The sequence below is a fragment of the Tyto alba genome, unplaced genomic scaffold, assembly GCF_018691265.1.
Source record: "Tyto alba isolate M040663 unplaced genomic scaffold, T.alba_DEE_v4.0 Super-Scaffold_16, whole genome shotgun sequence".
Classification (NCBI taxonomy): domain Eukaryota; kingdom Metazoa; phylum Chordata; class Aves; order Strigiformes; family Tytonidae; genus Tyto; species Tyto alba.
The window spans coordinates 16322329-16346989 of NW_024881278.1; the positions used below are offsets into that span (position 1 = coordinate 16322329).

At 38.6% G+C, this 24661-nt stretch overlaps 2 protein-coding genes across 7 annotated transcripts in view; both read left to right on the top strand.

The window, feature by feature from the left end:
• Positions 1 to 55: 55 nt before the first annotated feature.
• On the top strand, positions 56 to 13201 carry BPNT1 (3'(2'), 5'-bisphosphate nucleotidase 1). The gene is made up of 9 exons (XM_042789650.1): positions 56 to 200; positions 3486 to 3610; positions 6881 to 6985; positions 7233 to 7340; positions 7869 to 7917; positions 8929 to 9020; positions 10123 to 10320; positions 11177 to 11282; positions 12630 to 13201. The coding sequence occupies exons 2-9, from the start codon at positions 3494 to 3496 to the stop codon at positions 12776 to 12778; spliced, it is 924 nt and encodes a 307-aa protein (XP_042645584.1). The 5' UTR covers positions 56 to 200; positions 3486 to 3493; the 3' UTR covers positions 12779 to 13201.
• A 3184-nt stretch (positions 13202 to 16385) lies between these two features.
• The window catches only part of EPRS1 (glutamyl-prolyl-tRNA synthetase 1), a 41575-nt gene continuing 33299 nt past the window's right edge, over positions 16386 to 24661 (top strand). For all 6 annotated transcript variants that reach the window (XM_042789644.1, XM_042789646.1, XM_042789648.1 and 3 more), the window contains exons 1-3: positions 16386 to 16503; positions 19162 to 19246; positions 23676 to 23775. In XM_042789644.1, coding sequence (XP_042645578.1) covers positions 16458 to 16503; positions 19162 to 19246; positions 23676 to 23775 — 231 coding nt within the window. In that variant the 5' untranslated portion in view covers positions 16386 to 16457. The remainder of the gene's footprint in view (positions 16504 to 19161; positions 19247 to 23675; positions 23776 to 24661) is intronic.

Genomic DNA, 24661 nt, shown 5'->3' on the forward strand with positions numbered 1-24661 from the left:
GAAGGAGCCGGCGCAGGGGCCGCGGGGCGGAGCGGGGCGGGCAGTGAGCTCCCGGCGGCCGCCGCCGACCGGACTTGGGCGAGTTCGCCGTCGGAGAAGGGGAGCGGCAGGAAGGGCTCGGAGCGGGACGACGGGCGGAGAGGGAGGGAGAGAGCGAGAGCGAGCGAGCCTCGGCCGGCGGGGCAGGCGAGGCGGAGACGGTGAGTTCGGTGTGGCGGCGGCGGGGAGAGCCGCTCCCCTCAGCCGCGGCCGCCTGCTTCGCGGTACGCGGTGCCCCGCGGAACGCGGTAAGAGATTAAATGTTACTGCTCGGTAACGCAGCCTGCGCTGCGCTGCGCTGCCCGCAGTTTACCACTGAGAATCCTAATGACAAGAAAATCTGGAATAGCCTTTTTTTTTTTTTTTTTTTTTAACTATATAGTCAGAAGGCCTCAAAGCACTTGGGTGAAATGAGGTAGCACAGCCCTTTCCCTCAGGAAACCTGCAGGTGAACTGCCGTGGGACCCTGGCAATCCCACTGCGGGCCCTACCCCGCTTCTGCTGGGTAAATCCTGGTTCCTTGCGCTGTGCTGAATGAAAAGTTTATCTTTTAATAGATGGGAGCCCAAGTTTATTGTAAAGAAATAGTGAGCTCGAGTCACTTGGGCTTTGAAGAGTTTGGAGGAAGAAGTCATAGGTTAGCACCTGCATTTAAAGGCATGCTGCCTATGATGACCATCTTCTCCTTTAATCAGGTGAAATTATAACTTTGGGAAATGGGTGTTTGCAGAAGAGACAGTGAGACAGCAACATCAACAAATCCTTCCCACTTATTTTGATAAATTAATTGTAGCCATCCTCTAATATTTCTTACTATATTTCAAACTTAAAATGCATAACAAGAACTGGAGAACTCATTCATTTTAGTAGTTATCAGAGCCTACTACAATTTATCAAGTTGAAACCATTATATTCAACAATTTGGCTGCTAGGCTAGGAGAAAGGATGGATGGTCTTTGGAGGACGTGTGTTTTGAAAATAATACGCAAATTTAAACTGAGGGAGAGTTGCTGTGCAGTCTTTGTAAACTGTAGTTTTGTAAGTCAAACTTGTTTGTCCAAATCAAGCAATATATTATTGAATATACTGTGTAAGTATACATTAGACATTGCCCTCATCAGAAAAAATGTGCCATAAACTTTTATTATAAATAAACTAGTTAAATTAAGATCAAAATGTTAGAGAGATGAGAAACTTATGGCCAACTCGCACGCATACTTACCTAACAAAAAAGGTCCAACACACCAGAATATGTGCCACGCAGGAGATGCAGCTCTGTAAAAATTTGAGGCACCTTTTGCACTAATAACATATTTTGCACTTCATTAGTTACTCTGTATTGGAGAGATGCAGGTCTTGAACCTCCCACTTCAGTTTCTCTTAATAAATCTTGTTTTTTATAAGAATGTTTTAATTTTAAGGTTTGCTTAGAGATTTCAAGCATAGGTTCACTACAGAAAGAAAATATATTTGTTTGCCTTAACAATGTCCAAGAAAAATGTTCCAAGAAACACCTTGGGTCAAGCTTCAAGAATGTAAGATAGTATTTCTGTATTGTTTTCTGAGGCTGTTGAAACTTTATGCAAACATTTAATAAAACAAACCTTTAAAACAGGTAAGTTTATTTTACAAAGCAATAAAAAATGTGCAGTAAAAGGTCAAATGAAGAACAAGAAGCTGAGCATGAAAATCTTAATATTCTGAGCGCAATTCTTTAACCTGAACTTCACATCTAATATGCTATTTTAACTTTCTATCTCTCAAAAGTGTGCATATTCCAGGTATTTTCAGTATCAAATGAATTACATTCAATCTTCCTTCCTATTAACTTGTTTCACATGATGGTATATACTTAAAATAGTATCTGTTTTCCCATGCTTTACAACTTTCAGTTGTTTGAGGGCTGTTTTTTGCCACAGGTGGCATTTCCAAAATTTCCCCTGTAACCATTGTTACCACTCCTAGATAGCCCACATGTGTGCTTTGGGTATGGACCTTGGCTATTTTACAAGACTCCAGAGCACTTTGCTCCCATCCATGAGCAGTAAATAATAATTAACAATAGCAACTGTGCTTTTTGAATGTACTTATACAATCACTCTACTCTTTCGGCTTCAGAGATCTTCTGACTTCAGAGATACCCATACAGTGCTTCAAAAATGCTGAAAAGTTTCTTAAATCAGCTAAATTTGGGATTTTAATACCTCTGATATTTGCATTTCCCTTTGCTGTGAACTTGAGGTCACATCAATATCATCTACAGTAGCTAGCCTTATCACCTCATTATATTACACTTTACCAAGTAGATTTCTCAAGCAAGAAAGGTAAGGCATTGTATAACGACCTATTGCCAATTAGGCAATACTTGCTGTGATTGCTGCCAATGTTAATTGTGAGGGTAGTCTAATATATCGTCTTCTGTGTGGTGATTAATGAGTTCCTCTCTATTTTTTCTGGCTCTGTGCTCAAGTGTTTATAGTTGGAAGTGTATCATACATGTGAGCCCAACCCAAAAAAGCATGTAATCAACAGAGATAGAAAAAACCTGGCAGGAAAACATACAAAACAATTAGCTCTGAATTTTAAAGAATACAGTGTGGTTATCAATACTTCTTTTTCCTGAGGTAGAGAAAAGCTGGGAGGACCAGATATTTGCTAGCCTTCTGCAAGAGTGGTAGTTATTCTTCTATTTGGGAACTGAAGGCACAGTGAATTGCACCAATGTGCACTGGGCAACAGACGTAGAAGACAATACAGTAGGAAGAATGACAGGACGTGCCATGTTGAGGGGAGGAAGGAAGATGTAATAGATTTCTTTAAAGAAATCAAAAGAAGTTAAAGAAATACAGGAAGGATGGTAAAATGTAGATGAACAGAGTTTCGCATACCAGTGCAGTGTTTGCAGTATCTGCATATCATTAGCCTATCTTGTGTCCACAGTCACACCATCTACAAAAGCCTGTTTTATATTTAAACAAATAAAAATAGTAGGTAAAGTTGCTATTGGCATCCTGTCTGGTAGCCTTGTACTTGAGTCTGGGCAGAAACTAACTATAGGTTCAGGTCAAAAAATGAACTTATGTTCAAAATGTAAAAAAAAATGAGTGCTGTGTGTAGACAACACTTTTTCTTAACTTTTATGATAAAGAGCTTCTGCTGTTCTTTAATGCCAAAGTTTATTTTAAAGAGGAGAACTTGGCTCACTGTCAGAGAGAACATGGATATTTGAAAAATCTTGTCTAAAATAGCTTTACATCCCTGTGTTTGTTAATTATATTTTTAAAAAAATCAGAGCTTACCTCATTACTACTCACTGGCAGTAATCCACTTTTCCTTTCCTACTGAGCTTAAATGGTATCTGTTTGGAATGTCACGCAAAATATTTTTCTTCTTGTCTTCTCTGGAAGAGAGAAACATGTACAAGTTTGCTTTTTGTTTCTTTTCAGCATTCACTATGGCTTCTCCAGCTCTACTCATGCGCGTGGTTGCCTCTGCGTACTCTGTTGCGGAAAAAGCTGCAACGATTGTTAGAAATGTAATGGCCGCAGGAGATCTGGGGATAGTGGAAAAGGTATTACTTTTTCTTTGTTCCAATTTAATTTCTCTTAATAATGCTGAGTTAGATACAGGTAAAAGTGCTATTTTTGAAGACCAGCAACTGGGGAAGGAAATATAGTCCTCACCTCTCTGTTACAAGAAATACTCCTTATTATGGGATTAAAAGCACTGGCGAAGTGTCTTTTGATCAGTATTTCTAAAGAATGTTCCAACACTTAAACACACCATAATTTTGTCCTGATTCGCCTCAAAACTTAAGCTTTGGATAGCATGTCAGAATTCATAATAATGAATCTTTCCCATTAATTTTCATACCTATATTCTAACATCTGTAGCACAGCTTAAAGTACTGTACTCTTGATGAATTCTGGGTTAGGATAAATCAGTGTTTAGTTTCTTTAAAAAAAAAAAAAAGAACCTTAAATTTTATTGTAAATCACAGTTTTCAAAATAAATTCTGAGCTTCAAATTTAATTCTAAATAGAAAACAGAAATGAAATTACAGTCATCTGCCTGAAGTTCTCAATTTGCTGTTAGTAAGCTGCACTGATGAGCCGGGATCTTTGTTTTGACTACAGCACTAGAATTGGTGAAATTAACTTTTGAACTTAATTCTAGCTTTACAGGTATATCACAATATTATGGACTGCATTACGTATCTATGTTATTTTTGGTCTTTACATTGAAGTAATTGCTGGTATTTACACTTTTCTGATAGTAAGCACTTTCAGCCAGTTGTGAAGAAAAGCCTGATCCTTTATGAGCCTTATTTTCAGTAGATGCAAAAAGAAAGTTTCTTTTGTCCCCATTTGGTCAGTTATATTCACTACTATGAAAAAATTTGCAAGTTTTTCTTATTCACTTTTTTTCCTAAGCAATTAAAATCAGGTATATGGGGGAGAGAAATAAAAAAACCCTGGAGAATAATGATCTGTGTTTCCAGAATTACTTAGATGCATAGCAGAATTCTCAGACACATAAGTAGAATACACTCTTCCATATAACCTGCTTTTATTTTCTTGGAAAAACTAATGCAGCTGCACTACAAGAAAGCCTTTAAATCCTTGCATCCAGAGGTACAAAGGAAACACTGTACTTTGATTAACCAGTTAATTTTAAATGCATAAACAGGTTTCATTAAGTTTATTTTTTAAGAGTCCAGCACGGTTAAGGTAATTGTAACTAAAACTAAATGCTGGCTTTTATCTGTTTAATTCAGTTTCACCTTAAAAAAAATGTATGTGTGTTAATATTAGTTCCAGTAAATCAGAAATGCCTTGCTCAGTCATTTTCTAATATAATAAAACCAGCAAATTAACACACTTTAAGCTCTGTAACCAATTAAGTAAATAACTGTAAATACAGTATCATAAAAGTGATTGAAAGTAACAGGCAATATTGGTTCTAAATAAGACTGGTAATACTTCCTCTTTTTTTTTTTTTTTTTTTTTTTTTTTTTATGAATACTACAAACACGCAAAATTAGATCTAAAGCAGAAGAGGTTCCTGTTTGAGGGACTAGCAATCTCAGGATACCTGCAAGCTTCTTGTTAAAGGTGGCTGGTGAAAAAAGAGAAGAACGCAAGAGAAACAATCTGTATGTGCCTCTGCTTTACAGTCTGGAGGGAAGAGATGCACAAGAACAGAAAGTGCTGCTTATCATCATTCATCCTTTTTCTGCAGACAGCAAACAGCAAGACCAGTTCCAACTGGTGTTACTGAAAGCTTTAGAAAAGCTAGGAAGATAGTGATCTTCCACCCCTTCCCTCAACACACTGACCTCTCATCCATTTATCTAGATGAGGAGAAACAGTTCAAGGGCACTTGAATTTTTAGGTAGCTCCTCTCCTTCATCTCCTGATGTTCGTAGTTTTCTTCACCCCAGTCAACTCTAAGCTCTCTGTTTTTATTGCTTCATCCTTGTAGCATTTTTATGTTTTGTTTTTTTTTTTTCCCAGTTGGTAGGTAGACATTTTATCTAGCCATTCTTACATTATTGATGACTGTTTTGAAGAACTAATTTATACTGTTGTATTAGGTTGGTGACCTGAAACAAAGGACATTCTCTGAAATAACAAGATCTTTCTGAGTCTAAACTTTGTGCCAAATTAAACCAAATTTATTAGGGAATGAGAGGGAAACTTCAAAGAAAAATACCAAGTTTCAGAAAAATAGGCATTTTGATAAGGGACAGGCTAGGCTTTTGAGAATGCAGAAATTACCCCATTACATGATTCTAAACAGAGTATTTTATTCCTATAGCTCATTTCTGTAGCTGGATAAAACAATTTCCATGTTGTCACCAGATAAGATACAAAAAAAATAAATTTTTTGTTTGATTCAGCTAAGATGCAAATCCTTTGATGAACTGACTTTCTTAATTTCTATGCTAACAACAGAAGTATTTCTTACTGGGATTCTGTCTCCAGACATAAAAGGGCTCCTCCATTCATAGATACATGAAGATTAAGGCGAGAAAGTATTAATAAATTACCTACTTCCACTATATAGCAGGTTATTAATGTTTAAGAAGAAATTACTGTAGCCCATCTGTCAATGTATGTTTGGCTACACTGCTTTTTTGGGAAGGCTTTCAGTCATTGTTTCATGTCATCTTGAGACACCAAATCCACTACTGCTCCTCTGGTATTTTTGCTGGAAAAAATGTATGGGTGTTACTGTCCAGTTCAACTTTACTGGTTAGCTTCTGGTCCTCCTTGGTCTTTCTCTGCTAGTCTAAGGAACGGTTCACTATTTAGAATTTTATCCATCATAATTGCTTCCATTATTTTTTTAAAAAACAAGCTAGATTAATTGGACCTTTAAATCACCTTTTACTAATACCTTCCCTATATTTTTCCTCTTTCCTAATATGTCATGTCTCTCCAATGAGCCTTAAAATATTTTTTCCTGTTAATATCTTAACTTTTGCTTTTCCATCTTCTTGTATTATAGCTGGGCTCATGCTTGTATTAATTTATTCTGTATGTATAGTATTTGCACAAACACATATTCAGTACAATTGTACCAGTGCATAAGAAGAACACAGCATGTAAATGTTGTTCTAATATCATACCAGCCCACCTTAGCTCTGGGGTATCCAGGGAAACTCTGCTTCTTGCAGTTTTTAGCCTGTCTCTCTCAAGGTCACTTACTAGGTTGATGACTTACCAAATTAGACTTCTTTTTCATTACAAGGTAGAGAGTCAGAGTGACACATGGGCGATTGTACTGGTGGTGGTGGTGTTTTGAAATAAACAAATTCCTATCCATCCTTTGACAGACAGGAGCCAATGACTTGCAGACCAAAGCTGACCGACTGGTACAAATGAGCATTTGTGCTTCCCTGGCACGGAAGTTTCCCAAGGTGACAATCATAGGAGAAGAAGTAAGTACCTAGTTTGTTTCATCCTAACAATTTAACTTGCTGTAACTTGCAGTGGAATTTGCTTTGGCAGGTTTTAGGAAATCTGTTTTGGTTTTTGTTTTGTTTTGTTTTTTAAATATTTACATCCTGTTTCATTTTTCCATTCCATTATCTCTGTCAAGAAAGCTGTGAGCAAATTCACAGTTGCAAGGCAAATTGAGGTGAGTCCAACACCTTTTTCTAACAATCCTGAAAATCCTTTTCTTAGGAACTGCCTACCGATGAGGTAACTGAGGAATTAATTGAAGATGGCCACTGTGAAGAAATACTGAAGAAAACTTGTCCTGCTCAGTACACGGGAATTAAAGAGGAAGAGGTAATGTGGTAATGTTATACATATGTCTTCATATTTTACACTATCTATATTACTTACAGATTTTAGCTAAGAAAGTGTTAAGAAAAAAGGTTATTTCAGTGTTGCTAGTTTTTCTTTTTCATTTGGAAACTGAAATATAGTCACAAGAATCACACCTCCAGAGTTTGAAATACTGCATATCCTTTTGTGCAACAACGGGAAATGGAAATTTGCTCCTTATGACTTGGGATTCAGATTAATTTGGAAGGAACCCACTTTGAACACTGGAAAAGTAATGTCATTTCCATGTTCAGTATAAGCCTTCGTACCTCTATTAAGCTATCTGCTGAGAAATTCCAGTTAGTTTTTAAGGGGGTTTTTTGTGTAAGAAACTATTGTAGGCCTATATCATATAATAATGTTAAAAATTTGAATCTCTCTATTTACTTACTGCCATAAGGAAATAAAAGCACTAATAAAATATATTCTTTGCATGGTAATGTACATGATTTGCATTTGTTAATTTTCCTTATTTTTTTATTTTTAAAGCTTGTAATATGGGTTGATCCCTTGGATGGAACCAAGGAGTACACTGAAGGTTAGCTTCTCTTTTAATTCTGCCTATTCAAAAAATATTATAGCAATGTAATGAAGTAGCATGTACATTTACCTAGTTTTATGACAGAAGTTACATACGATATTGTTTCATAAGGCTGATGTTGTTTCTATATTTTTTGACTTCTATAGAATTTTTTAACCATTCCATTCAGTTCTAACCAGCATTGAATATGCCCGATGGACTACTGAGAGCCCACCAGTTTCAATCATTTCAGGGAGCGAAGGGCTGCCTCTGATTGCTGGCAGGTTGTCTTAAGTTTTTAGTCAAATGTACAGTTTTGCATATACTTTGAATCAAGGGACTGTATCTCCCATTCGCACAGGAACATGCTCAATTATATTTACATCCTGCTATTCAAACAACCCAAATACCACAGCTATACTTGTAGACCTTTTAAAATAAAACAACATCTTCCCACAAATCATAATTCTCCATTTGTGAGAAGAAACTGTTTTCAGAAAGCCTAATTTGTGTCCATATAAATAGACTCTAAAATGAAGAAAAAAATAAGAAAAACCACCAAACCCAATATGCTGAAACCTCACTTTAGTCTCCTGCTGCATCTTTTAGTTGATTAATGTGAAATCTTTTAGCCAAATTTTTTTCCCCTTTTCAGGGAGAGAGATGTACAACTGTCAGCAAATTGCTAGTTTTGATTACCAGTAAAGAATTCAAACCACAATTACAGAAGAGTGTCATCGTATACTGCTATTTAGTTGTATCTTTAAACTTCTTTCTCATTATTTGTTAATTATAACATTGTTCTATTATGAGAATTCTATCTGGGGCATTTTTTTGCAGACCTCAAGGCTACATGACTAAAAAAAACTGTATCAGCCAACCTATTACACCTGAAAATCCTGATTGGTATTTGCATTTTTAAGATACCACCCTGCATATCAATTTTTGGACTTCTGTTGAGGCTTTATGTTTATATATACATACTTTCTCTTTTTCAAACATAACTACATTCATATTATTTCTATACAGGTCTCCTTGACCATGTAACAGTTCTTATTGGAATTGCTTATGGAGGCAAAGCAATAGCAGGAGTTATTAACCAGCCATATTACAACTATGAGGTATTAAATGCATTGATTTGTTTAAAAGCCTTAGGTGATTTCTAACTGTCACTTCTAAGCCATTTCTAGTTAGCACACTTTCAAATGTAAATCAGTGTGTAGTGGAGTTAATGTTGTTGTAATACAAGGTGGTGTTGTTTTTATTAAATATATACAATTTTGAATGTTGGTTTCCAGGAACTGAATCTGAGGGATCTATTAACAGCCATACTAAATCCTGATGCTTGTGTAAAACACTAACACGGTATATATTATATATATACAGGGTATATTTTATATATATATGGTATATATATTATATATATGCTGTATATATATTATATATACTGTAGATATTACTACAGTACATATAAAGTACATACTTACATACTGTCAAACAAGTAGAGAGCAATGTTTCTGCAGTCTTTGCTATAAATTCTTCAGTAAATCTATGCAATAACTGCATTTGTGATGTGTGGTAACTGCCATAAATCTGCAGCCATAAATAAACTAAGTGTACCTATCACTGACAGCTAGGTTAGACTGTATCAGGCCAGGTTTCAGGTGTATGTCTCAGAAGGCCAATCTACAGGCATTTACACATGTTTGGAGATTATTTCAGTATTATCTGTGAGGGGGGAAAAAAGCTCATGATGCAGCCTGATTAACTAAACTTACTAGAATTTAAAGAAAAAGCTCTTGAGATGATGTAATGCATATCATCAGCTGATTCTATATGTTCTATGAGATAGATATGACAAAACATTTAAAATGACAAGTTATTTTCAGTTACAGATTATGCCTGAAGTACAGAAATATATAAATATTAATTTGTCACTCATTGGAGGCAGAATGTAGTGTACCACCACAATGTCACAGATAAGAAAAGGGTAAATGTCATAGATAAGAAAAGGGTAAATGATGTCATTTCCTTAGAAAGAGAGGCAATTTCTCACTCTGGGCTGCAGAGTAGTTCTTCTTAAGTGTCATTGTTTAAATGTATAACCCAGTATTACTATTATACTCCCTGATGTACAAAGTTGTTTCTAGGTACTCCTTTCCATTTGTGCTTTAAATGTGCTTTAAACTAGCCATCACCTGGACCTGTGTACCTTTTTTGTAGGCAGGAGCTGGTGCTGTGTTGGGCAGGACGATCTGGGGAGTGCTGGGCATAGGTGCCTTTGGATTTCAGCTCACAGAAGCACCTGCTGGGAAACACATCGTCGTTACCACCCGTTCTCACAGCAGTACCCTGGTAAATGACTGCATCAGTGCCCTGAAACCAGATAGCGTCATCAGAGTTGGAGGAGCAGGAAACAAGGTATGAAAACTCCACATCTTTTGTTTTTACTGGGAGGTGGTACCTTTGGAAAAAGATGTTTTAAAGAAATCATTTGCTTACTTGCATGAATGTACAGGAGACTTCCTCCTCCTCCTTCCCCAGCATGACTTCTCTTGCTAGCATTCAGTCTGCTGTGAGGTAGAGAGAATTTGGTACAGGTGTATTTGTAACAGGGGCCATGGCTGAGGTCCATCTTCCCCAGTATTCTGTTTCTAGGAGAGAAAAAGTTTTAAGACCAGAATGACTAAATAGGAATTTAGTTTCATCACAATTAGACATTTCCACCTGTTCATTTTAATAGTTACCTAGCAGCACATACGAAAGGATAAAAATAGAAGCGCAGTGATATTTCCTTTGAAAAATTTCTGTGCATACAGGCAATACTCATTTGCTACAGTTTTTAAAGCTTAGTTTTGTCATGGCTATCAAAAACAGACCCTCCAATCTCTTTTCTCCAAAGTGTGCAAGGCCCGAAATGGCACCAAGACAACATGATATGAATATGATATGGAGATAGTTTCCAATTTGTTTTTTTTTATTACTTGCACAAGATGGAAATTCTTGTTTCTGAAACTAAAAGCAGATTTTCATCCTATAGACCGTCTTTATTACAATCAAAAATAGATTATTCAGAATGGTAATACAACATAGCTTTCTAAATCTGAATATAATTTCTTGTAATATTGGAAAGAAATGGCTGGCGTTCCTTTTCTGGCCATAAGTACATAAAATAAATTGATCTAATCCCTGTTTCCTGGTGTTATTTTTACCCATTTTTACCCATTTCTAAATGCCTATATTCTTCACAATGACTGCCACTCTCTATTCATAACAGATAATTCAACTTATAGAAGGCAAGGCATCTGCTTATGTATTTGCCAGTCCTGGGTGCAAGAAGTGGGATACATGTGCACCTGAAGCTATTCTGCATGCTGTGGGAGGTAAGTTAATAGCATTCAAAATTCCAAGATAAGTGAAACTGCATCAGTTTCTTTATATGTTTCATAGAAAAGCAGAATTTCCAAACATGTCATTGGAAAGAAAAATGACAGTATGTATATATTTTCAAATAGTGACAATTCACTAAGAGCTTTAAGCCCTTAGAAATCAACAGTAAGTCCAAAGAGACAGCACATCATGCTCTGGAAGGCATGATATGATCTGTTTTATCCTGGAATAATAAAATCAATAACTGTCAAATAATTTTAAAAGCCAAATTCTGAATTTTTTTGTATATTAATTTTAATATTTTCAAAACAAATGGCTTTTTTTCTGTTGGCTACTATTTCACAGTAAAATCATGCTGTCCTACTAACTGGATATAGTAGTTTATTATTAGTAACATATTATGTAATATGTGGACATTGAATACTTTAAAATGACAAAAGTAGGCCAAGCCATGCAGTTGTTCCTCAGATGTACAAACTCCAGAATTGAGTTACTCATGTAATTCAGTAAAATTAGTGGTCTCCAGCCAACATTAACCACTTCCCTAACCCCTTACCCCATAGAAAGGTGAAGTTATGAAAAGTCTCACTGAGAAGAATTCAAATCCAAGTATTGTTATTACAGTTTTTCTGCTATTCACGTTGATAGACCTTTTACCACCATATACTAAAGTTGTGGGGTTTGACCTCCAAAATTTTGTCAGGCAGAGATAACAGGCTTCATAATGACATTATTTAACTCCTCTGCAGACTCTAGCATTGATAACTGGGATAGCTTTAAACAGGTTAGCTCAGGCACAAAAAAGCCCCAACCAATCTGGGGCAGCACAGTGCTGTATTTAGCCTCCTTATTATATAGGTATCTTGTGCTTAAATGAGCTTGCATAAAGATCTGTGTTGTTCCTGCTAAGTGATTTCTAGAAACTCACTTAAAACCAGCTGGGGTATTTCTATATTATGTTACAGTTTGTTGTATAGACAACAAACTTTTGGCTTTTACTTGAACTGAGGATTTTTCTTTCCTTTTTGTCAATGGCCAATGTAAAAACTACTCAGGAAGTATTTTAATTAATCTGTAAGAGATGTTGTTTTCCTTTTCCTGAAACACAAGGAATTAAAGTATTGCTGAAAGAAAATAAAACCATTAGTTATTTGATTTTAATCAATAAAGATTTGTTGCGTTTAAACTGGAAGGAAAGATACATCACATCTGAAGACAGGCATGTGTATGCCAAAGACCGTCTTCTTTTAGTTATATCATTTGTACTAATAAAACAGATTATCTCCAACTCCTGTTTGCTGGAATATTTTTTTCCTTTTTTTTTTTTTTTTTTTTTGCAGGCAAGATAACTGACATTCATGGAAATTCATTTCAGTATAACAAGGAAGTGAAACACATGAATTCAGCTGGGGTCCTTGCCACTCTGAGAAATTATGACTATTATGCCAGTCGTATTCCTAACACCGTTAAACAATCTCTTGTGCCTTAAAGCAGTAATGCATCTTCACCTGGTCTGGAAGGCTGAGAAAGTGAGCTTGGAGAAAAGGAAAGAAGAGAACTGAGGTTGAAATTTTGTTTTATAGAATCTGAATTCTTACATTCAGGTGTTCAACAATTTCAAAATTACATACAAAATCTCTAAGTATCTGTTGGATCAGACTGTTTTGCTGTGTTCGGCAGACAACATCAAAACAGTCACATTTCTTCAGTAGTGGTTTTCCACATTCTTTGGGGAGTACTGATTCTTCGTGACTGTGCTTAATATACTGCTAATCATAACACTACAGTCCAAAAATCATCTTAATATTCAGGGCACAAAATAATGTGAAGTGTTTTACCTGATCTTGCTCAATGGTTTTTGTTGTATGTAGTCAACAAAGGTTTATTGCATTAAATACAAATGGACTGAGAATTTGCCTGTATGGATTAGCCCATTTATTATAAAGTTGACAGTTTTGATTCTTAGAAGTGAATCTTTGAATTTTTCAATCTGCACTCAGTTTTGGGGTGGCCAAGATTGCTATTTGTGGTGCGTTGGGTTGTCCGAATTTTGCAGGAGCCAGGACACAGTCCAGCAGGGGCTCTGATGTCCCAAGCAGGGGTTCCTGGATCACTGGATCCATCCAGGATCAGTGAAGCATTAATACAGCAGGGTTCAGGACACCTCACTTGAGGAAAATCCACGGAAACTGTGACAGGGGGAGGAGTTCCCAGCACCTCTCTGATGATCTGAAATGCCTGACAGGGTCCGTGCCACCTCAGTCTTGGAGAGCTTTGGGCATCCCAGGTCATTTTGTCATTTATGGGGACAACAGAAATGCCGGAACTTCAAAATGTTTATTGTCCAAATTTTGAGAGAAACAAAGTCCAGGTGCCTTTCCAACAGCCCCAAGAGTTGAAGAACCTGACACTACCAATTCTCCCTCCTGTGGAACACAGGCATGTTAGGGGAGGGGAGAGAACAGAGGATAACATCACCTGAAATGAACTTTAAACTTGAAGAGCCTGTTTCCATTTTGAAATGAAGAGCCAGCTTTTCCATAGGTGTAGAGGTTAAGAAATTATGATTCAACTGTTCAGTCCAGTTGAACACAAAAGAGAGCAAGTAGTAAACTACATACGACTAGCTAAAATTGCCAGCCTTAGCCAAAACAGATGAAGTCTCTTCAAGGTGAATTTAGGATTCTGGGGCATCTTGAACCAGTGGGGCCCCTATGTACTTTGTCTTCTCCAGATTTTGTGACTCAAGTCCCTCACCCTCAAATTAAGGAATCCTCCCTTTCCCTCACAATGTGACACATTGAGGCATGCCATGAAGAGATGCCAGTTTTGATGGACAATACATAGTCGTGCTTTTCTTCCTGTTCTCTGTATGTGGGTAGAAGAGTGGCTTATGTCAGGTTCTCGGGCTTGTGGTGTCAGGGAGGGTGCCTGAACTTGGTCTCATGCTTACGTAAAGACTGAATGCTTAAAGTCTCCCAGCATTATTTTTTTTTTGGTCTTAACCTCTGCTGACACTACGAATGGCAAAATAGCCTGCAGGTTGCCCAGCACCCATGATTACTTTCTCCCTGCCCACAAGATTAAGTCTTCCAAATAACTACACTCCTGGTCTACTCAAACCATCTTTAAGCTAGCACTGAACTTCAAGATGTAAAAAACTATGCTTTCCATAAATAAGAAAATTACAAAATTCAGTTTTCAATAGTGTGTTCAAGTTACTTCTTTCTCCTTTCAGCACACAAGGTATTTAACAACTCTTAATTTACTTAGAGTCCTTAGATTAGATCTTTTCCACACAGTACGGTAACACCAATATGACTTCATTGGCTTAAAGCTGGCTCTATTTCCAGCAAGCAGAGACATCTTGAGACCAAAAGATATGACCAAGGCAACTCTTGCCAAAGTGCTCCTAGTCCTCCAGTGTGCACACACAGAAAAGTATCTAAAGAAGCTCTTTCCTTAATGAGGTCATCTTATCGTAACATTTACAGATAAATTAGCGAGACTATCACTTACCTCATTCTATCAACATTAGCCAGTCCATAATGCTATCATGACATTGGATTAAGGCTGCATATGTAGGAACAACACATGCTTCTATTCCTTTAATCTATAGCCTCCCTTTCTTCTTCCTCAGGTGCCTGATTAGTAAGATATGCAAGACAGATCCAGCCTGTTTTAATTAGGGCCTTCCTCATATTTTGACCCATTACAAGTTTAATCATTCCACATACTGATTGTGACTGAAGTTTGAACCAGGTAGCAAGTACAAGATCTAATTTTACTGCCTGTTATACATAATTCTCATATTTATCTTCTGCAGGATTCTTGGACATGCATGCTTTAGTATTCACATCAAAATCTGCATGTGAATTTGCAAAGAACATTAAGATAAAATGTTGAATGACTTAGACAACACAAAGCCTGCCTTAATTCTTTCTATCTAATCACTGAAATACAAAGTACAGAACCCACTGTTAATAATCTTCATCTGTGTCTCTATATTCTTATTTTTATATGAAACTTGCTATGCATTTGAAAATTTTCGGAGTGTAAGCCCCAACCTAATTCTGCTGTAATTTATCTCTCTGCTCATTTACAGTTGCCTCAATGGGAGTAAACATGCGACATACATCAGCTTCTACCTGATGTGTAAAGATGCTTATGCATGGAACCACTTCCCATGCCTACAGAAACTGTAGAACTTCTAACATGGGAAAATATAAAGGAAATTTTAAATAAACTGCAGCAGCAGGAACCAAGGTTAACAACCAGCACCTAAGGTGCAGTCATGCTCTGGTTGTACCACTATGCCCTCTGCACAAAACAGCACCGGTCCACCAAGCAAGCATTGGAGAATTTCTCTGCTAGCACATTAGGTGCTACAGCACCATCTAGAAAATAGACAGGGGAAAAAAAAAAAAAAAAAAAAAAAAAAAAAAAAAAAAAAAAGCAGCGACACTGCATTGTCCTTGTAACAATGTGAACTTGAGTGCCTCGTGAAAAACTGATGAGACAGCATTTTTGTAATTCATTCCAAGGCCAGTTTGACCCACTGCAAAATCTGCGTGTTTGTGAGGAGTGTAACAAGTAGTATTCTAAGAAAACAGATGGGTTAAACTACTGCACCCGAACGTGTCGGTACGCGCTGCACTGCTCCATTAGTTTGTATCATTACACGCAGAAAGGGACGGACGCTACTTTTCCGGTCGCTACCAGCCACCTAGCTCAGGCGCGCTTCCAGCGAACTCCCGCACAGCCCTGGGGAAGGCCCTGCCCAGCCGCTGGGGCAGCTGTGAGGAGAGAGGCGCCGGCAGCAGGCCGCTCTGAGGCCACGAGCACGCCGAGAGGCCGGGCAAGGCCCCACACAGCCGGCAGCGGCTGCCTCGGGGCTGCACCGTCCGCGCCACCTGCCCCTCTGGCTCCAACCTCACCGCCTCCTCCCGGCGGCCCCAGCAGGGACGGACGGACGGACGGACGGACGGAGAGCAGCCCGAGCTCCCCGCCGGCCGCTGTCGCCGCCGCCGCCGCCGGAAGGGGCGGGGCGGGGGCCGATGGGGGCGGGGCCTGCGAGCGGGCCCCTGCCGAGCTGGCGCCGCCGCGCGCTCCGCCCCGCCCCACCCTCCCTCCTTCGGTTCCGGCGCGGCGCTGGGGTGACGGCGGGGATGGCGGCGCTGAGCCTCACCGTCAGCGCGGGGAGCCCCCCGCTCGGTAAGTCCGGGACGTGCCGTGCCGTGCCGTGCCGTGCCGTGCCGTGCCGTGTTGTGCTTCCCTCCCGGGGACACTCACACACGCCCCCTCACCCGGCGGGACGCCGTCCCCTCTCCGCCCGCCCGGCCGGCCCTGCGCGTGGCCGCCGCGTTGCATCATGCCGGTTGGTCCCCGCGTGCGGCGGCGGGCGAGGCGTGTGGGGGGGGGGGGTGGGGGCCGCGTGCCCGTCTTTCCTCCCGCGGTCCGGCCCCGCTGCGTCCCCGAGCCCCGCGCCCGCTGCGGTCTTGGCGCGGGTCCCCTCTCGCTTCGCGGGGAGGGGGGGGAGCACCGACACACGGAGGGGCCGGTCCGCGGCGGGCAGGCCAGCGCTGAGGGGGCCGCGCCGCCGCTCGGGACTGGGCCCCGCGGGGTCCCGTTGGCGCCTGAGGTGATGAGGAGGCGCCGGCCCGGGAGCCCGGCCGCGTTTCGGGCTCCGCCGCGACCCCTCCACCAGGCCTGCCTGGCGGGATGGGAGCAGGGACCGGGCAGCGCCGGTCCTGCCGCCCCCGGGGGCCGCGGGTCTCCGGCTGGTTGCTTTTCGAGTGGCTGTTCGGGCCGTGATGACAGTTGCCGGCACTTGACATAACTTACGCTGAAGAAACTGAGTCATAGGTAGATCCCTCGAGTGACTTAGCACGTTGAGGCTAAATTTTTAAGGCAGCCCTAGTTCAGAGTGCTTGTTTGTGAGCTCTGTCTAATTGCTGCTATCTCTCCTTCTCGGCTCTAACCTGCTGCTAAAATTCGGTTTGTTGGGGGCGCTGGTTCAAAGTTGCACTGCAAAAATCTTGCTCCTTTAATTGCTCACCATCCTTCGATGTTATTTTGCTTATAAAAATGCGAGGACCTCCTTCATTAGGCTTTCTGCCAGCTAGAAACAGTCTGTTATACATGCACCGTCCTATTTCTTCATTTTGTTACAACTATTCAGAATACGTTCTCTTCCCATTCTTCATCTTAGTTTATTGATTTCTTTTTCATGCTGTTATTATCAAATGTATTTTGGAGTTGAATACAGCTTGCATGGCTACTGATTTAAGGTAAAACAATATATGAGTTTTAAATAACATTTCTCCTGGTACTTGTTTATAATGATTTGTTAGAAAAGGTATGATGCAATGTGAGCTATGATTAGCACGGGTTTAGGAGCTTTGGAGGATTCTTTACTTTTGATAGCTGGTGAGTGGCACTAGAGATTTAATTCAGGAGATTGCATAATTGTGTCAGAAATATTACAGATGAAACACTTCGGTAAACATTTGTATCAAGAAGTGCACATCCTACCTCTTACTACTTTGTACTATTCATCATGGCTGTGCACTGGGAAAAGTGTAGTAGCTTTTAATGTCACTGGTGTTAATTACATAGCTTGGTATACATAGTACTTGTCATTTTCAAAGCATTTCCGTGCACATTACTAAAATACTTACATGTCTTACAAGCATGTTGCATAAGGGCTCCCACCCTGACTTTCACAGATGGGTAACTCAGGGATGGCAAAAGAACCTTGACTTACTGTTGATAAAAGCTTAATGCTACAAGAAGGGTTTGCAGCTGAGCAGAGGTCAGAGCTAGGGAATTCCTAGCTCCAGTGCTTTGTATTTAGTGCTTTGTATTTAGGCCAGTGTATTAATAGCTTACAACATCATCTGCCTTGGGTAGTCTGTGTGTTGTTGTAGGGGAGATAAAGTGCACGGTGAGCTAGGAAGACTGTAACAGGTTAGGTGCCTTTCAAGACCCACATTATAGTGCTTTGTCTGGTTTCATTTAAGTAATATTTGCCTATCCAAAAGCTTGCTGTCTTTGTACGTGCTTCTGAGCAAAGCAAAGGAACACAAGCTCCTCTACTTATGCTGAGCAGGCTGAATCTGGACCAGAGCCAATCCAGAAACACAGCCAAGTTAGCTCAGTGCTTTGTTTCAGTGACTGTGTTGTGCTATAGAGCATTGAGATCGGAGCAGGTTTGCATCAGGCTACTTTGAATATGGGCAGAGATGTCTTCCAGTTGATGATGTACCCAAAAATCTTCAATAATTCTTCTATTTCTAGAGGCCATCCTTTACTGTCGCTGGTGAACTACTTGCTCTGAAATCCCTGTATAATCTTCCTGCACTTTTACGTGGATAGAGTTTCTTGGTTTTGAATGGATAATCTTTTCATAAACATTAAATCAAGTTAAAGACAGTCTCATCCTTGTATAGAAAGTACTGCTATATTCAGTAATTGATCTCCTTTGCATTTGTCAGGGCTGGGATGGAACCCGTTACTAACTGTTCAATAGTTAAAAGCAATTTGATTATGTTCTCTACTTATATTGGGAGACAGGACTAATTTTTACAATGCCCTTAGGAAGCAAAATAAATTGCTGCTGATACTTGCTGAGCTCACTGCAGGTTACTGTATGCTGGACATTATCAATTTGAAGCAGTGAGGATTGCCAAGAGTAAGAAGCCTCTTGCATATGAGACTGAACATTGATTTCTTCCCTGGGCAATCTTACTTGAAGGAGCCAGTTCAGTCACCTGGTCCTATTTGATAAGAAATGTAACTATTTTGCTGCTACTATGAAAGGTATCTTTCCTGGAAGAAAGTTCATTATCTTTTTCTCTTGTTTTTTTAAAGGAGCTCTGCTGACGGTGGAGCATGTGAAGAATGATGTTGAAATTTCAGTGGAAGAAGGCAAAGAAACTATCCTCCGTGTGTCCGAGTAAGTGACTTTGCATCTCTCCTTCTAGCTGTGGGTCAGCAGTTTTAAAAATCACATGATTGTAACATTGACAGTAACCTTATCAGGTAGGAGGAAGGGAAGGATACAGTTTTATTCATCACTGCATTACTGATGTCTCTTCGTAGCACAGACAAAACATTTAGAATATATTTGATCTTTATGGAAAGCTCTGGTATTCTTATTTGCATCCACTTGTGTCTAATTGCTTATGCTGTAACAGTCACTTTATTGTTTAGGTATTTGCCTTTTTGAGGTGCCATGGATTATCAAAAGCAGGGCCATTTTATATTAGGCAAGATTGATATACAGGATTCTTTGGACTCGTACATATGTGGAAGAATGAATTTTAAAGGTTTATATGGCATTATTTTGGGCTCACTGCTGCATATAAGCGAAGGCATGATATTATCTCAGAAGGGTGCTAATTCACTATGCCATGCTGTCCAGTGTATCCATATGCATCCTGTAGAAAGAATCTTGGACGTTTTTGTAGAAATCCATTGTCTGTCCTTCTAAAAATATGCCATTGGAATAAATATCTTCAAATTTGGGACATGAAGGTGGTTTTTATGATCTCAGTAGGATCATATGCATATCAGAAATGCAGGACTAATGCTGTTAGTTTTAGGAAGCTGCATTGTCAGCTTAGATTCCACAGCAGCTAAGATATATGGATATATCAAGAGGAGATATCCTGATATCTTAAGTACCACTGATGTACTGGTAGAAATATCTGATGCCTAGTGTCTCCAGTAAGGAGCGTATTTTGACCCATAAACATTGCAGTCCTAACTGAAAGTATATTAACACTATGATGAGTTTGGAATTGGTGATCATAAGTGTAGTTTTTGAATACTGATTGTTTTTTGAAAGAACAGGGAGAAATCTATTGTTCATGGATTATCTGACAAATAATTTTGTAAGCTATTTCAGTAGAAGATGCTGTTAAAACCACCAATGCATCATAAATTGGTATTCCTGCATGTCTGTAGAATGGTTATAAAAACAATGTAGTATTTTTATGTGGTGTTGTGGAGATCCTGACTTGATCCTGATAAATTAACAGTGACTGAGCTTTTCCACTGTCTTCTAACCTTAGAGAAAGAGCTTGTCACTGTGTATGTATTTCTGCAAAAAATCAAAACACAGAATGATTCACAGTCTTCAGTCATAATGTTTGTTTTATTGGTTGCAAATATTGCTTCTGGTTAAAACGTTAGACTTGAACTTAGATATGAGTTCTTTACTTACTGTAATCTGTGATTTTTACCTGTTGTCTTTTGCTCTGTCTAGTGATGGCATTGAATTTGTGATATTTGAATTGAAGCAAGAGAAATGTGGCATGTTGTATTGGGACTTAATTGGTACAGCACTAATAATTTTCAGTGTGGGTTATGCACATGTGGGATACTGCTTACATAAGAGAATTATCTGCATATTTTTTAGTTCTATGAGAGAGTTTTCTCCTTAAGTAGCCTTAGTCAGATTTTGGTTTCATTTTCCTTTCACAGTTTAATCAGTGTGTGTGTATATGTACACCAAAAGATCTACACTCCTGTGACGCATAGAGGCGCTCTTAGAATAATATAAATTTATATCCTCTACTTTGAAGTAAGATTTTATTTTATTAAGTAATTTTATATTACCATGCCTTCTTCCCACTGCATTGCAAAACCACTAATTTTAGCTGTAATGGGAATTGTCAGAAATGGAAAGCAAAAGCTCTTTGTCTGCACTTTGGCCACATGTGGATGATATATAGAATCATGGTTCCAGCAGATGGAATTTTTTGTGTGTTATTGTCCTCTCATCCCTGGCATTGGATTAAGAACTTTAAGAAGTTATTCCAAACCTCAATATTGCATTAATTTTCTCTTGCTCGGTTGTACAATCATTTTAAAAAATTGATTCTCTATTTTAAAGTCTGTTAAAAGTGTATCTGTAACTTGAGAAGCATCAGCTGAACTCATATCTCAACTAATGCTTTTGTTAAATGGATTTCATGGCATCAGTTCTGCTGAAGCCATCTTATTTTGGCATGACTTGAAATTTGCTTGGGATATTTCAGACTGATTTTTTTATTTTTTTTTTTCAGCAACCCATTAGTTCTAATGACTTCACTTGTTCAAGAGAGGACATTTTATTTGCTATTTTTCTAGGTTATATTCTGAAGTGTGGTTAAAATCTGGTGACAAACTTTTCAGCTAACTAGCTGCAAGTTAGCTGTCAGCTAGTTAGCCGAGAAGTTTATCACTAATTTGAGATGCTAACTTTGATCTTACAGGTTATTTTTGAAACCTTAGCTTCAAAACTTCATGTGGTGATAACACTTAAAGAAACCACTCTGCTAAATGCTGATGGCTTTATGGGGTGTTTTAGTATACCTGTGTCTTACCAGGTAACGAACCGCAGTACAACTTTGCCATTCTGTATGGTGAGCACATGGATACTTCAGAGTAGCATTACTGCTCTGCAGTTGTATCTAACATCTCCACAGAACCATTCTGCTATGCTTTTTACAAATTAATCAAATAATGATTTATGAGAATTGGAGATTCTCTGTGTTTTGTTTTGTGTTTGTTTGGGTTTTTTTGTTTGTTTTTTTCCTTCTCCCATGGTCTACTTCTTGACTGTTTGCCCTGGTATTTAACAATGTGGGATTTCATGTCACTTTCCAGAGACACTTACTCTTTGCCTGTAACATTACATTGTTCCTTTTTATTCTTCCTTAATTACCCCGGGAGTTATCAGGCACTAGCTGCAAAGAGCAGCCTTAACATTTTGTAACAGTTTTCAAAGAAAGGAGACCAATTATCACTATGTTTGGGTGGAAGTAGTTCTTTTTTTTCCCCAAAGAATATAAACAATTTTCTAAGCACAAGTAAGGTTTTACTTAGAGTAACATTGTCACATTTCATATATTAGGTTTTGCTTGAGTATTCAAGGGTTACTTGTTTTAGTATGAACCACTGAAAAAAGTAAAAATGCATTTTACGTGCTTTCTGTAGATGCAAATGTATTAGAAATGTTCTGTTTTTCCCAGTTTGAAAAAGCTTCATTAAAATCTGATAGCAGTGTGAAATTATAGTAGGACATACCTTGTGTATGTTAAGCCCCCCCACTGTGGCTTTTGTTTTTTGTTATATTCTATGCATGTTCTGTATACTGGGTCCTAGAAGCAAAAAAACCTACAAATGAACTATGTTATTTAGGTTTTAGTGCAGTTAATGATACTGGCTGATCCATTTGTGCTAAAAATGGGACTCATCATAATTGTTAATATACCAAGAAGTCTTCTGTATCTTTTTCAGAACTTTGATTTTTGCAAGCCTTTTTGAGGGCTAACTTATTATAATTTTATAAAGGACATAGTAGGTGTAACAGGAAGTACGGAATAATCTCAAAACAGGAATAAAACCTTGTTTAGACAAATTGAAGTGTACCATTCAGTCCGTTAAATTGAGTGGAACAGAACACTGACAGGAACTCTTTTTGTTGATGTCAGTGCTTGTTTAAAAGCAATTGGAGCTCTAATTTTCTAATCTACACCTATGCGAGACTGTGGAGATGAGTATTATCTGGAGAATTGATGGTTGTGATGCATCTTTCTTGCAAAGCTCTCTAGTAAATATTGATGAAAATGTTTACATTTATCTTAGATGAATTTGAAGCTAAATTTCTGACAGTATGCAGGTTTTTGTAATACTGTTTTAGGTAGAAAAGGGAGATTAAAACACAGAAAAAAAAGTATGCTTTTTGGAAGATCTTTTGGCTCTAGATCTATTGAGACTTTTCAACAGCAGAATGGGAAAAACAAATTCAAATTAGTCTTTTATCTGGAGAAGACTAGGTAAAAAAACAGAAATACAGACAGGCAGGTTTATTCTACAGGGGATAGTCTCTATGAAGTGTGAATTGAGTAGAGTGAGTAACCAGTGAACAGGTTTTTTCCCTCTGGTGGTAGCCCTTAAAACCATGGTGGACACCTCTTGATTCCTCTGTAGATTCTCTAAGAATCCTCTGCAAAGTCATCCATCTTGTAAGAAAACAAATGTTGATTTAGCTCCTTATATTCTGGAGACTGTGTAGCTCGGATTATACTTCTGCATTCTGTCAGATGTGGAGAGAGTTTTATTATTTGAAAGAATAATCAGTTTTATTTTCTTAATTTCTGTCTATCTAAAGAAAATTGTTTCATGGTTAGAAGCTTATTGTTCCATCTGGTGATAAAAAAGCAAGGACTGATATTCTTTTGCTAGATTTTTTTTTTCCATTCTGGTACCTGCTGGTTCACCCAGAAATTATTTTGTGTTTGCTGTACACATGTTTCAGCTATGTCTGTACAATTAAAATTGAACTGGAAGTAGTAATTTAATACACATTTGTCTTGCCTCTCTTTTTTTTTTAGGCATGTTTCATTTACTGATGTGAATTCAATAGCTCGTTATCTGGCTAGAGTTGCTGGTTCTGCTGGGTTATATGGTTCAAATCTGTTGGAACACACTGAGGTGAGAAGGAATCATGCCTCTCCTTTTTTTGTTGTTTTGTTTTCTGTTTCTTTTTTTTTTTTCTTTTCCTTTTTCTCCTCTCTTGGCCTGTGATCAAAGTTTGGGGTTTTTTTGTTTTGTTTTGGGTTTTTTTGGAACTTGTGGCTATTGTTCTGCATTTTATTTTTAGACTGAGGTTCCAACTATGTGAGATGCTGAGGGTTTTGTTTTCTTAAGCTTGCTCCTTCTTATAAAGAAGAGTCATAAATCTGAGCTTTGAAAAGGTTGCCCTTCCCTACCCCTGCAACAGCAACTCATAACCTGACAGTTCACTAAGATAATTCAGGTTGAAAGGTGATAGCTTCAATTTTCCCCTATTTGCTTTCCTCAGTTCTGTTACCATCAGTTGCTACCTTTTAACACTTCAGTGTAAGACATGAAAATACTGAATTAGTTTTTGCTGCATATGACGGACAAAATCCTGACCCCAGTTTCTTTCAAGTGAAATGTGGTGAGGCATCGCCATATAGATGGACTGTTCCCTCATGCAAAGTTCTGTATTCTGTAATGATTCCCTAGTGGTACCATGAGGGCATTAGAGATTTTTTGTGCTGAAAAGGGAACTTTTCTGATCTTCTTTGCTTACACAGATTACAAAAAGTTATTAGGAACTACGGATATCATATGAAATGAGAGAAAGTTCTCCCTGAGTCTAGCTCAGAATAATCATATGCTGAATTTTAAGTTGGTAGCTGAAACAGATAAATTGAAATTTATTTTCTCTGAAATTTGGGGAGGGACTAAAGGACTTGATTCAACTCTTTTCTACAGGTACTTGAAGCTGGTAGTAATCACTCTTTGGCCCTTATATCTGGTCTCAAGGGAAGTGTTGTCTTAGTATATAGCT

Bases quoted from the DNA above. Each gene is read 5' to 3' on its own strand.
- BPNT1 (XM_042789650.1), top strand. From the start codon at position 3,494: ATGGCTTCTCCAGCTCTACTCATGCGCGTGGTTGCCTCTGCGTACTCT. The intron at 7,918-8,928 runs GTTAGCTTCTCT...ATTTCTATACAG, and splicing joins AACCAAGGAGTACACTGAAG to GTCTCCTTGACCATGTAACA. The intron at 10,321-11,176 runs GTATGAAAACTC...TATTCATAACAG, and splicing joins TTGGAGGAGCAGGAAACAAG to ATAATTCAACTTATAGAAGG.